This window comes from Limanda limanda, chromosome 3 (genome assembly GCF_963576545.1).
Source record: "Limanda limanda chromosome 3, fLimLim1.1, whole genome shotgun sequence".
Classification (NCBI taxonomy): Eukaryota; Metazoa; Chordata; class Actinopteri; order Pleuronectiformes; family Pleuronectidae; genus Limanda; species Limanda limanda.
The window spans coordinates 28,509,014-28,524,340 of NC_083638.1; the positions used below are offsets into that span (position 1 = coordinate 28,509,014).

Here is a 15,327-nt window from a genome sequence, read left to right on the forward strand (position 1 = left end):
AAAGTGCAAGATTCCTCACGAAAAGCTCTTGAGGGCTCCTATGATTAATAGTTTACATTTGTTACGGTTGGTTTGACATTGCAATTTAGGGAGCGCACTAAAGATATTTGTTTGACATACATACATGCCTCTTGTTGTCATAATTAAAGTGGGCTGCAACTACCTATACCTTATATTAATTGGTTTGGACAATTGCATGCGTGTGACGTTGGGGTTCTGTCTTTTCGGTGGGTAGTAGTCTTTTTTTTTAAATCTGTTCAACAAAAAGACTTCTGTTTGATCATTCTGGTCTTACTACCAGCATCACCAACTCTGACGAGAAACTCAGAAGTAGTTTGAATGCACCAAATGAACATCCTTGTTCAAACATTACAAATGGTACATTGTTTGAGCTGAAGACTTCAAACAAACCTGCGAGCGGCTCCCGCCTCTTTTTCTTCTACTATTGTTTTAATGTTTTCTCCAATTCCAGCAATTGGTTCAAGGTATGAACCATCCAAAGAAGTGTTATCACACCGAAAACAAACCAAACGATAGTTTAGTTTGATCTGGACCAAGATCACAGGTTTGAGCGCCTTTCACATCTGTTTTTTTCAATTGTTTATTTAGACCAAACTGAAAAGTCTGAAGGTCCAGACCAAGGTAGTTATAAAAGTGCCCTTTAACGTTTGTACATTTTTTTTACAATATTGGCTCTGTTAAATTGACAAATGTGAGAAAAACTCATCATAGCGGAGGACTCTTAAAGTAACGTACTAACAATCTCACCATCCACCTGCTCTTACATTGTACAGATACAGACACACAGGAAATCAATAGGCTTGTGTACATTCCTGTTCCCTCTCTCTTTCCCTCCCCATAAATTAGTACATCATCAGAGTGTTTTCCTGAATACATCAAGAGATGCCTCCTCCATGGAAACACACAATGCCACCCTTGAGAATAAAGATAACAGCCCCATCTTTGCTCATCCATTTACTTTTAAATTTAATTAAGTCTCCTTTAAGGTTTTGAGGATCTCTGAGGGATTGAGAGAGGGACTGTGTATGTCCAGTATTTGTGCCACAGAGAGAGAGAGATGGAGAAATATCTGTTTGTGTTGCCAAGGCTATGTGAAATATTGTAATGCCTGGAGACAGCTGCTTGGAGAAAGGGAGGAGAGCTCCCTAAACGGACAACAATTTTAGATTGTACTGATTTTCTGACTGTTCTGTTTGGAGGAGCAAGTCATCGTACAGCACCAGTGGCTACTTATTCAACCACAGTCTACACTGAAGATAAATTATGGAATCACTTAAAAAGTCAGCAAAATCCCCAGATGTTCATATAATAGGTCTTTGTTGCTTTCTTCCTCACATAATTGCTTCCTTTCTCCCCTGCTTTCCACTTTTTTAAGAGAATGGTAAAACAATAGTGAACGCTAGCACTGGAGGAAAAGGAAACAGAACAAGAAATTATAGGATTATTATATAATGTGTGTCCCTGAGCGAGCCATTGACTCATCCAGACAGATGAATGAGGAATGCACACTAAACACAAGAGCAAGTTCCACTGATGTCCTCCTCTGCTGCTCGGAGCAGTGCAGCTTTGCTACTCCAACAATAAAGTTTACGTTCCGTCTGTAAGGCAAACATTTTCTTTATTTTACTGCTGAAACTAAATAGACTTTGTGTTTAATTTTAGGATAGGATGCTAAACCTCTTTGTTACATTGTTTACGTTTGATCTGGTTAGTTTTGATTTCATAGCAATGTAGGGAGCGGACTCAACATTTGTGTATGGCATACGTGCACTGTGTTGTCATCACTGTCAACCTATACTTTACGTTTGTAGATAGGCTACCCTGACATGTCTGAACATTCAGACCAAACGAAAGATTGTCAATATTAGGATGTCCTTCATTTCATTAAGCTTACAGTTTATGTTTTGTCAAGTGCAGACCTTATCTGCACTACTTTTGCTTTTCTGTTCTGTAGTACGGATGTGTTTGGGATCTGTTTTTCATTTCCCATCATTTTATCAAACTGTGAGTATTCATCCAAACAAATGCTCAATGAATACACTCAGATGCAATAAGTAGATACTGAAATCTTGACAATGTCATTTCACTCTCAATTCTCAACTTTTAAAACTGATGATTATTGCACCAGAATATCCACTCAGAAATTGATTTAGGTGCACAGATTATCAGATATTTGTCTGTTTGCTGGACAGCTGTTGTGCTTTTCGTTTGTTCAGTGTGTCAGTAGGAAGCAGTAATTGGACTCTAGTGGCATAACGAAATGTTGAGAAAGTAAACAATAAGAAATAATTTACTCTATTCAAAGGGATGGGTTTAAAACAAAACAGTGGTTATCAGTAAAGTTCAGAGTCCTTTGCAAAACACTTTCATATTGATGTATAGAGCATGGCATATGAAATATTCTTCTTGCTGGCTGCTGCACGGATCTGATCATGGCTGTCAACATGACACACAGTCCAGAGCCCTGAAGCTGCAACCCACTGCTGCAGAGCTGCCCATTATTCAAAGTTAATTGATGGTAAATGTGTTGCGTGCCAAAATTCCACAGCAATGAACCCATCAAGTAAGAAGTCGAAAGGAAGAACACTTCTCGAGATATAATAAAATACATAAAATTAGGGGGATGAAATTTGGGCAGTCAGCCTTCTCAGTTAGAGCAGTTCACACTTTGAACAGTTTGCCAGCATCTATCAGAGACTGTGTTATATTTTGTTTATTTAAAATTAACTTAAAATCATGGTTGAAAGATAATCAAGTTTGTGACTATAAATTGTAGATTTAAGTGGCCTTAGCGTGCTTTTATGTTTTGTGTTCAAATGTTACGTATGTCCAGTTTTCAAACATTTTATGTGTTCGTATGAAGTGTGCATGTGTCATGTACTATGGCCTTTGTAGCTGTTTTCACACCTGCCCAGGGATTACAGTTGACAATTATCCAAAATGGCTAAACTGGCTCATTTACAGAAATATTTACTAATGTGCATTGTCCCTGTAATTTTAAACAGAATAAATAAAATATGTGAAGGAAGGTCAGACACATACCTGAGCAAAAACAGACCTACACAAAGAGAAAGATATCTTTGCTTTATAGTCATGTAGATTGGATTAGACAGTAAGCTGTGTGCTGTCTGCTGCTCTCCTGTAACCAATATTGGTGTCTGCATTTCTTTGTGTACCCCATTTACACCTGACATTAAAATGCCTTTTGAGCAGTAGTAATCGTAGTTGTATGCTCATCGAAAAGAATCAAAATGGAAGCACTTTATCTGTCGCTATTATAATAATCGCTGGGTAAACGAAGCACCCAGCATGCAGCGTGATTTCCATAGCAGCACAGCAAAGTGTGATCTCTACATTAGTGACTAAATTAGATTAAGTCAGTAATGACGTAGTTGGAGAACAAAGCTCCTGCAGCTTTTTAGAGTCCCCTGCTATGATGACAATGACTAAAGCAATGATTCCCTGAAGCAAGATGTGGTTAGACTACAAGTCTGTTTTTATATACTAGATTATATTTTAGAGCAGCCGCCAGCAAAGCCACTCTCTTTGCTCAGGTAGGCCCAGAATTCACTGGAAGACACACACTCACACACACTCCATTCACCCAGTGCCCTCAGGGGAACAGAGCGTCCTGCCGGCTTTGAGTGTTTGATGTTGAAATGGTCCACCCCAGCTTCATAAGAGCCCCCTATCGCAGGAGAAATGGTCTAAATGTCACACTCCACCCTCCACTGGGCTGCTGTGCGTGCATGTGTGTGTGCGGGTGTGTAGGCAAGAGTGTGCATGTAGCATGTAGCAGTATGTGGTGAGAGGAAGCTATTTCTGGAATACGAAATTAGGTCACAGATGGAGACGGCCGAATTTAAGTGATTTCTGTTGTATCTCACACCACTACCTGACAGCACATCCCAATAATAACCGGGGATTACGGATAGTACTGATTGGATCCATCAAGATGCAATGGTCAGATGTCACTCTGTGTCTCTGACGTTGTGTAAATCAACAAGAAGACAGGAAAGGCCTTCAGGAGATGTGACACAGACTCGTGCCTACACAGACATAGCACACATTTAAGTGTAGATGTCTTCAGGCTATAGGTCAGTGAGTGTCTGACAGTAATTGAATAATGTGGTTAACCTCTTTTGCAGGGTGTTGCCCAGCAAAAAAAATACAACAAAGGTCTTGCTGACGAAAAGTCATGCTGCAACATGTCTTTTAAAGGAAAAGATAGATTTTTTTTTCAGAAGAGTGCAGCTAAACTCAAATCAATTTCTTAGTCTTTAGACCCACAAAATCAGTCACAGTCATGCACTCTTTGGAAGTGATGACTGCAACATTTCACAGTGATTGTTACCCACCAAAACATCCTTCATCTTTGTTGCTCACATGATACAAAAATAATGTTTTACATTCATGTCTGTGAACTGTTTCATTACTCCACCGTTAAAGAGTACTTCCTTGGCTGCCATTTCCTCAAATTTGAAATACATGATTCTCCCCACCTGTTTCCTATGCATAGCCAAGATGGTGACCATTGAGATTTAGAAGTGTCTCCCACTGAACTCGACCTTTTAATCCTTTTGACTGCACCAGCTGTGTACTCAGTGCACTGCTTGTTCCCATAGTTTGTTACCAATTTTAGTCTTGGCCTGACTGTTCTGCTTCTGACACTCCTCTATGTTCTTTATTCTTGCATCACAATGCACCGACATAGAACTGGGGTTAGTGGGACAAGTACAGTGTTATACTTAATTTGTCAGTCCAGGTTTTGATCTAATGTAGTTGTTATTTGCTCTTGAATTCAAATTTGGGGAATTTGGGCAAAATATGTAATAACTGTTTTTCTGACCAATACTATTGTTGCGTTATATCTTGTGATGACTCTTTTACTCTCTGGGCCTCAATTTAATTATCTACACTTATCTATCTAATACCCAAAAAAAATATTGAATCACATGGAAAGCACCAGATGAAAATATACTTTTAAATACTGGGAATAGTTGACACTGGTCCTATATTAGGTACTACTATGTTAACATTTACACATTTAGCTCACATTTAATGAAATAGTCAGTCACACACCTGCTCTGATGTCTTGTCGGCTGTGTGACTGCATATAGACAGCTCTGTGTCTTTCTAGACCATGGGGAATACATTGAGTTTACCACAGATAGACTCTAACTTTCAAGTGTCATAGCAAAGGGTCACAATACTTTATGTGAAATGTTTGTGAAATGTATTGTGATTTATGTTTTCTGCTTTGTCATCATTGGGCATTGAGTTAAAACTTTAGCAAAAGGCATTAACAAAAAAAGAAATCTTACTCAAAAAACCTATTGTACATATCATTGTATGGCAAACACAATCATTATCATTCATTCATGATACAGATCTGAATCTACACTTAATTTATTAAACTTTTCGGACTTCCAGTTATTGGGGTCAACAACCACGAACAGAAACTAGTCACACACAGGGCTGTGGTAGGGGGTAATACAAATAGCCTTCACACACCTTTTTATGTAGGTTTTACTCACACGATTTTTAAAAGTTTGAGACAAATTCAACATTATTGTTTCCTGATCATTTAATGACACTTCAGAGCACAGCCTCATCTTGTCCCAGCCCCTTCTCACTGTTGCCTGTCACCCGACCCTTGCTCTCCGGTCTCCTTAAGGTTCAGCCTTCGCTGTCTGCACACTCTCAAAGTCCAGTCCCTGTTGCAAACTGACTGAGTTTCTGTGGTTTCTTTCCTCCATGCTGTTAGAACGGTTCCATGTGATGCAGCAGCTTCTTAAAACGTCCAATCCCAGATCAGATGTTTCTCCGATGTGAGACGCTGTAACCTAGGGCAACAGAGGGCTGTGTGTGTTGTCATGTTGGCTTGTGATGTGATGGCGTGTACAAACGTAAACATGCATGTACGCCCCCTGCAGTGACGAAGAGTACTGCAACAGTCATCGTGTTGAGAACATAGGCCCGGTGTAGAAGCATTAGAAGCACAGCGACAGGGAAGCAGATCCGTCACTTTTTCAAACGTCCAGCCAAAAAATACAGCTTACATTACAGGTGGTTGTTTGTTTATCAGTTGGTGAGATTAACAACATGCCTGTGTGAAGTTTGACGAGCTCAATCAGGCTTCATTTGCTTACAATAACATTTTAAACTTAATTTTCAATAATGCTGGCTGAACATTAACCGGGCCATTTTCACAATAAATGCACTCTGTGTATGTTGTTTCTGTAATTAGTACACACACATTCATGCAAGAGCAGGATTTTACTGTTGTCTCTTAATATGTTTTGTATGGAAACATCTTAATTTGTACAGTAACTAGCAACTATGTGAGATAGAAAATAAAAGTGGATAGAAGTACACATATTTTCCTGGAGTAGAAGGATAAAGAAACATGAAAATTGCAACACTCAAGTAATGTAGTCGGTCAAATTTGTATACCGTAATTAAGTGAATGTACTTAGTTAGATTCCATCCGTGTTTACCCCACACCAGTACAAATATACAATATCAATAATATTCTCAATAATATGCTTATTATTGTTATTATTAAACATTATTGGTCAATATAATTCAATTTCAGTTGTTCTTGTCTCCTACTCTATATATAGTCTTGTATATGGGTGACTGAAAAACACAATACTAATTCCTTTCTTTTGCAGTGGAATCAGTTAACGTGACGGTATTGTAATGTCGACTTCTCTACAAAATTCAAATTTCATGTAAGAAACTCAGAGTTGAAGTTTAAGTCAGGACAACACCCCAATCCGTGCCTAATCAGAGCAGACTAACAATTGGTATTCTTGGTTATGTAAAGCTCACTGCTCTTCACCTTGTGATGAGTTCCATCACATTAGGTTTTAGTGTTGCTCTGAATGCTTATGCGTGTTTGTCTCCATATATCAGTATGCATCCCGACCATGGAACTGCTTAGAGCTTAGCAGGCTGTTGCTAGGCAATGCTATTCAAAAATCCATCTCTCTCTGTATCTTAGCTCTGTATGGCAGCTGTGTTTGTCTCTCGGTTTTGTTGCTAATACTAGGGTGGAAGCCGTAGTAGTGTGAGGCATTTGCCTTTTTAGACCTCTCCATTATTTTCTTTTCAAGAAGCACCTTTTTAGAGAGAGGCTGGTGTGGCCTCAGATGACATTCCAACAGAGAAAATTCACTTTCTAGGGAGCTGCTCAGTTAGAGTATAATGGAATGCAGTGTTGATAGGTTTAAAATAATTATGCCACGTTCTAGTGTGCAGCCCTCCAAGCTATTACAGTAAAATCTGCAGAGGTGGGTATGTGGGCTTCATTATAGTCCATGTAAAGCAGAAATAAATATCTATACACATTAGAGAAAAATGTGCTATTAACCATTCGATATCTTAAATTAATAAGAAAACCACCAACTATTTAACATAACATTTCAAAATTGTTTAAATGCAGTAATCTCATGCTTGAAAACGTAGTGGGGGGTTCTGCTGAAGATGCTGAAACTTGACTAACCCTTTTCAAGAAATCTTGGTTTGGTTATTCACCTTATCATCATCCTATTAATTTTTTGAAATTCAAATATGTTGTTGTGGAAGATCTTTTGAGAAATTAAGGCATAGGTATCTGTAAATTGAAGTTAGTTATTGTAGCTAAAGCATGAGCTGGGGAACGACTGATGTTAATGTACTGAATGTAGTAAAATCATCATGTTGGCAGAGAGGTTTTGCTAAGTATGACTTTATTATGGAGCCATGTTTTCTGGCCAACCCCCAAAAAATGCTTCAATAAAAGCAGTTTAATGGTCTTACTTCGTAAGTTATTGCTAAATACTTGTCTTTACCATGTATTCAGCAAATAATTCTAACTAGTATAGTGGGTTGAGAAGTGAGGTAAATGCTAATGTCAGCATGCTAGCATATCGATAACAATAACACAAATTCGATTTTTGTATTTTATTATTTCCACGTTTTTAACCATATTACATTATTAAGTATATAAACACCAAGTACAGCTGAGGTTCATGATAATGTTAATAGAACTAATAGAACTGTTTTTTTAAATGAATAACAACATTTGATAAATATGTTGTCATTCACGACTGGTTACCTGTCCAACTGCATTGCAACCCCAGAGGCCATTCTGCTAGCGTAGCTAAAGACAGCAAAGCTATGAGTCTGTCTTGTATCCCTGTGTATTAAAGTGGGTTAAAGTATTGTGCTGACAAATGGGGATTAAGCCCTACACCCAGATTGAGACCCAGCTTTGCCAGTGCTTTTTACCAGTGAAATTTCTCCTGGTCCTACTCATGTTCGTAGCTACTCAACAATTCAAATTTATTTAAGTCTTCATTGTTCCCTAGCTTGTTCACTGTCAAGCTAACGACACTAACTTAACCTTACTATGACCTGCAATACACGCAAATCTGCAGTTGCTAGCAATACTTAATACTTTGTAAGGCAAGTGATGGAGATGATAATGTAGTGCACTTTTTGCACCAGATTTTCTTTTCTAATTAAAGTTGCGTATAACCTAGCTGTAAAACAAACTAATTTGTAAATTCCTGTTGTAGTATAATGCTGTGAACAAAAAATCAAATGAGGAATGACTAAAAGAAAGGTTACTTGGTAGCAAACCCGTCTGTGGGACAGTCACAGCCAGGGAGAGACATTGAGGATGAACCAGTGAGTGACGGCAAGCAGACCGTGTGGAGGAATGACACAACCAAAGGATGTACTTTGACTTTGATTGTGTGTCATTGCCTGTGTTCATCACCACAGTGGCTCGCATAGTGAGAAACCACAGCGCCTCAGGGCCTTGACAACATATCGCTGTCTGACTGTCACTTCATCTACGTGGACCTGCCCACTGCTTGTCTTTGCTCACCTTTGGTCCACGTCTCTTTCTCTCACTGTCAGCCTCTCTCTCTCTATCTCTGTCAATAGGTGACACATGAACCTGAGTCATTCCAACTGCAGTGTTTGTTTGTGGGTGTTTTTAAAACAGTGTAGAAAATGTTAAGTTAATTCCAATTTAACTTATATTTGACAGGTTAGATGCAGAATGCCTAACTGGAAAAGCAGTTGTCGTTGTCGTGAACATCCCAGTCGCCCCGTGGACAGACGCTAGTCGCCTGTTTATTCAAAGTGTCTCGATCATCTGATTATGCTTGCTAATCATCACGGGGAGTGAAAACACCTGTTCCGCTTGGTTATCTGAGGTCATAGAAGAAGACATGTTCAACTCAGTCCACAGACTGACTGTTAAGGCTCACTGCCCCTCCCCCACTACTGCACAGCTGGCAAGGTGCTGTTGCCTGTTTGTTCAAGTTGTATAAATCTTATATACATATTATTATTATTAAAACATTTGTTTTATTATAGTCATGACTGGCTAGTTAGTCTTATGGCAAATCTGCAGGCCAGTTCAACTCTGCTTACCCCTCAGATGGATGCTGACGGTGGAAAGGGACGTGCTTCCGTTCACACTACACTAACTTGAAAGATATTCTCTTTATCAGACGGTTAGGAAGGTGGAGGAGGATAGCAGAGAGCTTTAACTCAAGGATGGAAGGTAAAAAATGTCAAGGAAAGTAGAGAGGAGTGCACCGCTGTGTTGCTTCCATCATCAAAACTGTAACGGGCATTATCAAATGCTCCCACACAATGCTTTGGGGGAAAAGCGCAACTTGTGAGCATTTTAACAGAGTCCATAGTGTTTTATTGATGGGGGGGGGGGAATTAAGTTTGGAAGAAAGGCATATGGATGGATGAATGGAGGGGGGGAGAAAGTACAATTGTAGATGAGACGATGAGAGGAAATGAGAAAGGAACAGAAGGATATAGTGAAGGAGGTGGCCTGGTTAATATAGCTCAGCTTGAGCGAGATGGATGGGGAGCAAACAGTAAAGGTGGACACCTGGCCTTTCCAAGCAGTTGAGGTGAGGGAGAGGAGGGTCATCTGTGTGATCAGCTGGTCAGCCTCCTGCCATCCTCATGCCCCTCTGGAGGCCAATTAGAAGGGAGGCGGATAGAGCTAGCAGCACTTGAAGACTCCCCCAGGCGCGCACACACACACACACACACACACACACACCCACACACACCAACACGCACACACACACATCAGCGCTGACACCAGGTTCATACAATAATGGAGGCCCCCAGGCATAGAGAGATATTAGTGTTAAGACTGTAAGTGGTGTAAAGGCCTTGTTTTGGCTTTAGCTCAGATTTAGTAATTTCTTGCACTTTATAAATCACATTTTAGTAAGAAGTGAGGTTATCTGTAATTCTGTATTATGATTCTTAGTCCTCTGGCTCTAAGGATGGCAATGTCCATAAGTCGTTTCGTTGACCTGTCGGTGAAATTTAGTCCATAAATTCATGGTGCCCTGAGGATGGATCCTAATGGCTTCTGTGATCCTGTGAAGTGTCCTTTAGGGCCACTATCAATGTTTCAAATGCAATCTCTCAATGATTATTGGTTGTATTGACATAGTTTCGTTAAACTTTGTTGAGTAATGTCAAATGTTTATGTCTCCCTGGATACATTAAACATGCACTCACACTGTTGTCAATTTCTCAAGTTTATCCCCATTTTATACCATCCACCCAACAAAGGTCTTATTTACATTGTAGGCAGACATTTGTTTCATCGAGTTCAAAACATCGAGTTACTGACTCTTTTTCTGTTCACCCAACCAATTGCTGGTCTTTTCATACGGCAGCATTAGATCTCGAATCGGAAAATATCAAACATGTTTGGTATGTCTGTAAGTCCGTCACATTAAAGGATGATCTGTTCTAATCAGCCACAAATCGGTAACGCCCCCTGTGATCATCAGGACAGCTGAATCAGACCTGTGATCAGGAGAATTAAACTTTGATTTTAAACACATTCTGAAGAGAGTTCTTAATGGTCAGTATGAAGACAAACAATGATGAGGCTGATGAAGCTGTTTCTGTCATCCATCTAATCTGTTTCGAAATGGGGCCGTTTGAACTGGACTGAGCAGCAGTGATTCTTGTTTTTTGGTGTTTGGCTGGATATGTGACATTTGCTAAATGGTTAAAATGCCATGTTTTAAGTGGTAATGATGCTTTAATTTAGCTGTGGTCAACACAAAGGGAAGAAATGTTGATTAAATGTTTTTGTGTGTGTGTGTGTGTGTGTGTGTGTGTGTGTGTGTGTGTGTTCCACCTCATAATCCTGAGTTCATCTCCACAACCCCCCCTGCAGTGCTGGGGAGATGTTGTTTTGAAGTTCAAAAATCTCAGAAAGGACACACACATTGGTGAATAACAATCAAATGCCGTCTAAAGTTCAGCCTGAAACTTTAAATGTTAAATCTCTTTTTGCGCACAGACTCACGCACACAGCGCCTTACTGAGAAAGAGTTGGAGGTCCTGCAGGTCCTCAGTGACTACCGGCCACATTCACTGTTAAAGCTATGCCGTTTGAGTAGGGAGGGGGGCTTCAGTGAAGACACAGTATTGATGGATTACACAGAATGACCTTTAACCAAACCCCTAGCCAATATCAAGTAATCACAGCCAAAGTTAAACCAGCACAAGCCCCATCCTCCCTCCTTGCCTTCTCCCCCCACGCACAACGATGCAGACATCCTGAATCACAAGCACGTCTGCAGAGAAAACTGTCATCTCAACTGAGACCATTTCAATCTGTGCGCCTGAAGCATTATGTGTTCACTTTAAAAATTAATTAAATTTCTGAACTTTGCTGCACGTTGCCTATTTAAAATACAGATGTTGTAATTATCGGGAGCTAAGTAGAGGCCTGACCCAATAACTTTAGTATTTCTGGATTTCTTGCTGCCCATACAATAACCAGATTATTGCACTTACTCCTCATATATCAAGGTTTACTGTTGATGCTGATGTCAGGGGGGAATTTAAGATAGCACTTGAAATTTACAAGTGAATTTGTTTCCCTTAGTTGGATGCAGTAATAATGATTCATATTCTGTGGAGAAAAAAAGTGACGTTGTGAGGAATGTGATCCAAGGGCGGCTGTGGCTCAGGAGGTAGAGCGTGTCGTCCACAAACCGTTTGATCCCCATTTGTACCTCAAGTCTGCATTCTGAAGTGTCCTTGTGCAAGATACTAAATCCCAAATTTCCCCTAATGGCTTTGCTGACAGTGTATGAATGCTGGGTGATGGGGAAAAAGGTGCAGTGTGCAGAAATCCTGTATGAAAGTGTGTGTGTGTGTGTGTGGGTGAAAGGAACTCTTAACCACTTTCAGGGGTTGATAACATTGAAAAGTGCAATATTAATACAGTCCATTCAACACAAATGTAATGCTATTTACCATGCAGCCTGAATCAAACATAAATTGGATTAATGCCCAGGCAACTGTGACGTTACAAAGATTGTAAAAATGTTCATGAGAAGAGGAGGATACAGCAGTTTTAGGGAGTATGTTCCAATACTGTCGTCTTACTGTATGTAATTATTATCGAAACAAGTTGTTTTCCATTTTTTAAAGCTAGAATACACTGTTTGGGTAACATTTTAGGTAAATTTTAAATGTTTCATCAAAATTTGCCTTCTCCGTGCAACACACCATGCATGACACAAAAGATCCAGTGCCACCAAAATGACCATGAAAATGAAAAACTGCAATCAAAGCAGCCATTAGATACAGAATGTTAGAAGAATGAATATGATAAAATAAAATAACTGCACTCTGTTATTGTTTGTTCACTTAGCAACCATTTTCCTAAAGCCAGATTGAGAACAGAGGAGAGGCTTATGGAGCACTTTCAGGCACCTATTTGACCACTTGTATTGCTTTATTGCCAGCTGTTATGTAACATCAGCATTTATCACCCTGATATCTGCCCCCTACTGTGCACTGAGCGTGTGTGTGTGTGTCATAATTGGCATCGCCCAATTTGCTGTTTTTCTGCTGAAAGCTTCTGTTTTTCTCTGTATTCCCTTTTGTAGGAGACATGATAATGAGATAAACTTGTTCAGTCTCGTCGTATATGGGGACATGTATTTATCTCTGTCTCTAACTCACTGCTCATACTTTAGTTTAAACTCTCAACAAATGTGCATTTTATATGACAACATAATATGAGTGACAGTAATCAATCAATCCACCTTTTTATCAAGGAGCACATTTTCTTTTTTTTATCCCTTATCTTCCACCTCTATCTATCCCAGTGACAGGTTTTACTGCAAGGAAGGCAGATTTAATGTTTTTCCATCACCGCCTCACACAGTCTTTCAACTTCTCAAGGCATCCTGGATTACAGGAGTCCCATCAGGCTCATAGCTTGAGGTGGGCCTTCACCTCCACTCCCGAGACAGAGTAAGGGGGGAGGGGTAATTAAAAATCCTGAGAGAGGGAGGGCTTTCACGGTTATTCTATTTTTAGTCAGGCTCTTCAGTCGGATCTAGTTTCAGGTCGCCACTCCCACAGAGATCTAGGAACAGGTACACAGGGCTAGAAAGGCACATAGAGAAAAAAAAGAGGGGGATTCAATCTTCCCACAGATTTAAAGGGAGAATGTGACAAAGTCTGAGCTCACAAAGTGCAGGCAGAACGCTGGATAAAAAATTCTGCTTGGGTTTTATTTTATCATGAATACATTAGTCACCATGTGTTGTGAAAAAAGATGCTGAATACAGGGTGTGGTCACAGCAAACTGAACAACTACAAATCTATTTGTTTTTTGACCTATCTTTATACAAGGGAATGGTCTTTAAGAACTGGACTCAATCGATTTTGTGCTCAGATTTGGAAAAAAAATGTATGGGGAATTTTGAAAAAACAATCCCAGCTCTAAAAATTAAAAAGACCATGCCCTTGAGTACAGATACAAAAAAAAACAAACATAAATGCACATCAATTAATATGTTCATTATTTTATATGTGCATATTTTAGTGCATGTGTTGAGGTTACAGTTTGGCTTCTGAGTAAATCCACCTGACATCTCTTTTATCACTGAAAGGTGACACTTGGTTGGAGCTGCAGTGCTTTACAGGGTGGGTGGAGGTATGGATATACTTAGTTGTTCCCACGCTGATTATCAGGACAAATGCTCACTTTCTGGCTCCATGATGTTTGCTGTAAAATCTAACAAATGCCATTTAGATTCAAAAGCCAAAGTAAAACCATACGCCTATATCAGACTAAAGTACGAAATGTCTTGCTAAGACAGTGTGTGCAGGGACCAGGATCAGATTCAGATTCAGAAATGGAATGAAGCGTGAGAGAGGGAGTTTCCAGTTTATACTTTATACTTTATACCTGTGTCACTGGCCATGATTCTGCTGAGAAACTGTCATTCTGATCTGCTGATGATATAAACATGCTGCATTTGAGCAAGCACTGCATCCTGTTGTTAGCAGAATCAAATCATAACATGCATTTTCTCTCTCTCTCTCTTTCCTAGTCCCAGTGTTCAGCAGGCCTTCCTGTTGGAGAACGTGCCCTGTAACAACGTCAGCTGCCATAGTGTGGGAAGAATGTTTCACATCCACTGGGACCAATCAGATTTGGGAGCCATCCAAAATGCAATAATGGCAACATTCTTTGACATCTACGAGGACGTGAGTAATTTCTGATGACTCTAATAATCTTGGGTTTGCTCTGGTCATACTGTGCATGGGCTGTCACTCTTTACTCACAATGCAAACAATCATTTGAACATGGGGGAATATTCGTCAAACTGTCAGATATACTTTGCTTCTTGAAGATGTCCTGAACAGCCAATCACGACACAAAAGCATCTGAGAAGCAGCATGTGGACGTATTTTGGTTTCTTCGCCGTAGACAACAAAGACAAAAACAAAATGTTAAAGGCTGTTTGTTATCGTTGTACCATGCAACTGACTGTCTCTTCAACAACAACAAATCTGTGGACTCACTTGTTAGCTGCAGCGCGGAAGCCCCACTGACGAGCTGAGCAACTTCAAAGTGTTCAACCTCATGTAACTGCGTGCACGAGGGGGGAGAAATATTCAAATCTATCCATTCAAACTTTTTTTTAAGAAAAAGTGACCGCCCTATACAGGATCACACCATTCTCTCTCTCATTCTTTCTCTTGCCACGTGTCTTTTAAGTGTCTCTCTCAGTCTCTCATGGACAGTGGTGTCAGACAGTTAGATATGCAAGTAAACTGGCATCTCCTTTTGTCTACAGCGTTATACGTTGATGCCAAATGGCTGATTAAACCCCACAGAGCATACAACAAGACTTGATTCCTCTAATGCAGAAAAGTGGATTACGTGTGAAGCTTTTTTCTCAACTGACATAACAAAAATGATTTTAAGTT

General features: G+C 39.8%; 1 protein-coding gene across 1 annotated transcript in view; it reads left to right on the forward strand.

Annotated features, from left to right (window-relative positions):
* The window catches only part of itfg1 (integrin alpha FG-GAP repeat containing 1), a 137,880-nt gene that overhangs the window by 65,145 nt on the left and 57,408 nt on the right, over positions 1–15,327 (forward strand). The window contains exon 11 of the mRNA XM_061067927.1: positions 14,445–14,601. Within this exon, the coding sequence (XP_060923910.1) occupies positions 14,445–14,601 (157 nt within the window). The remainder of the gene's footprint in view (positions 1–14,444; positions 14,602–15,327) is intronic.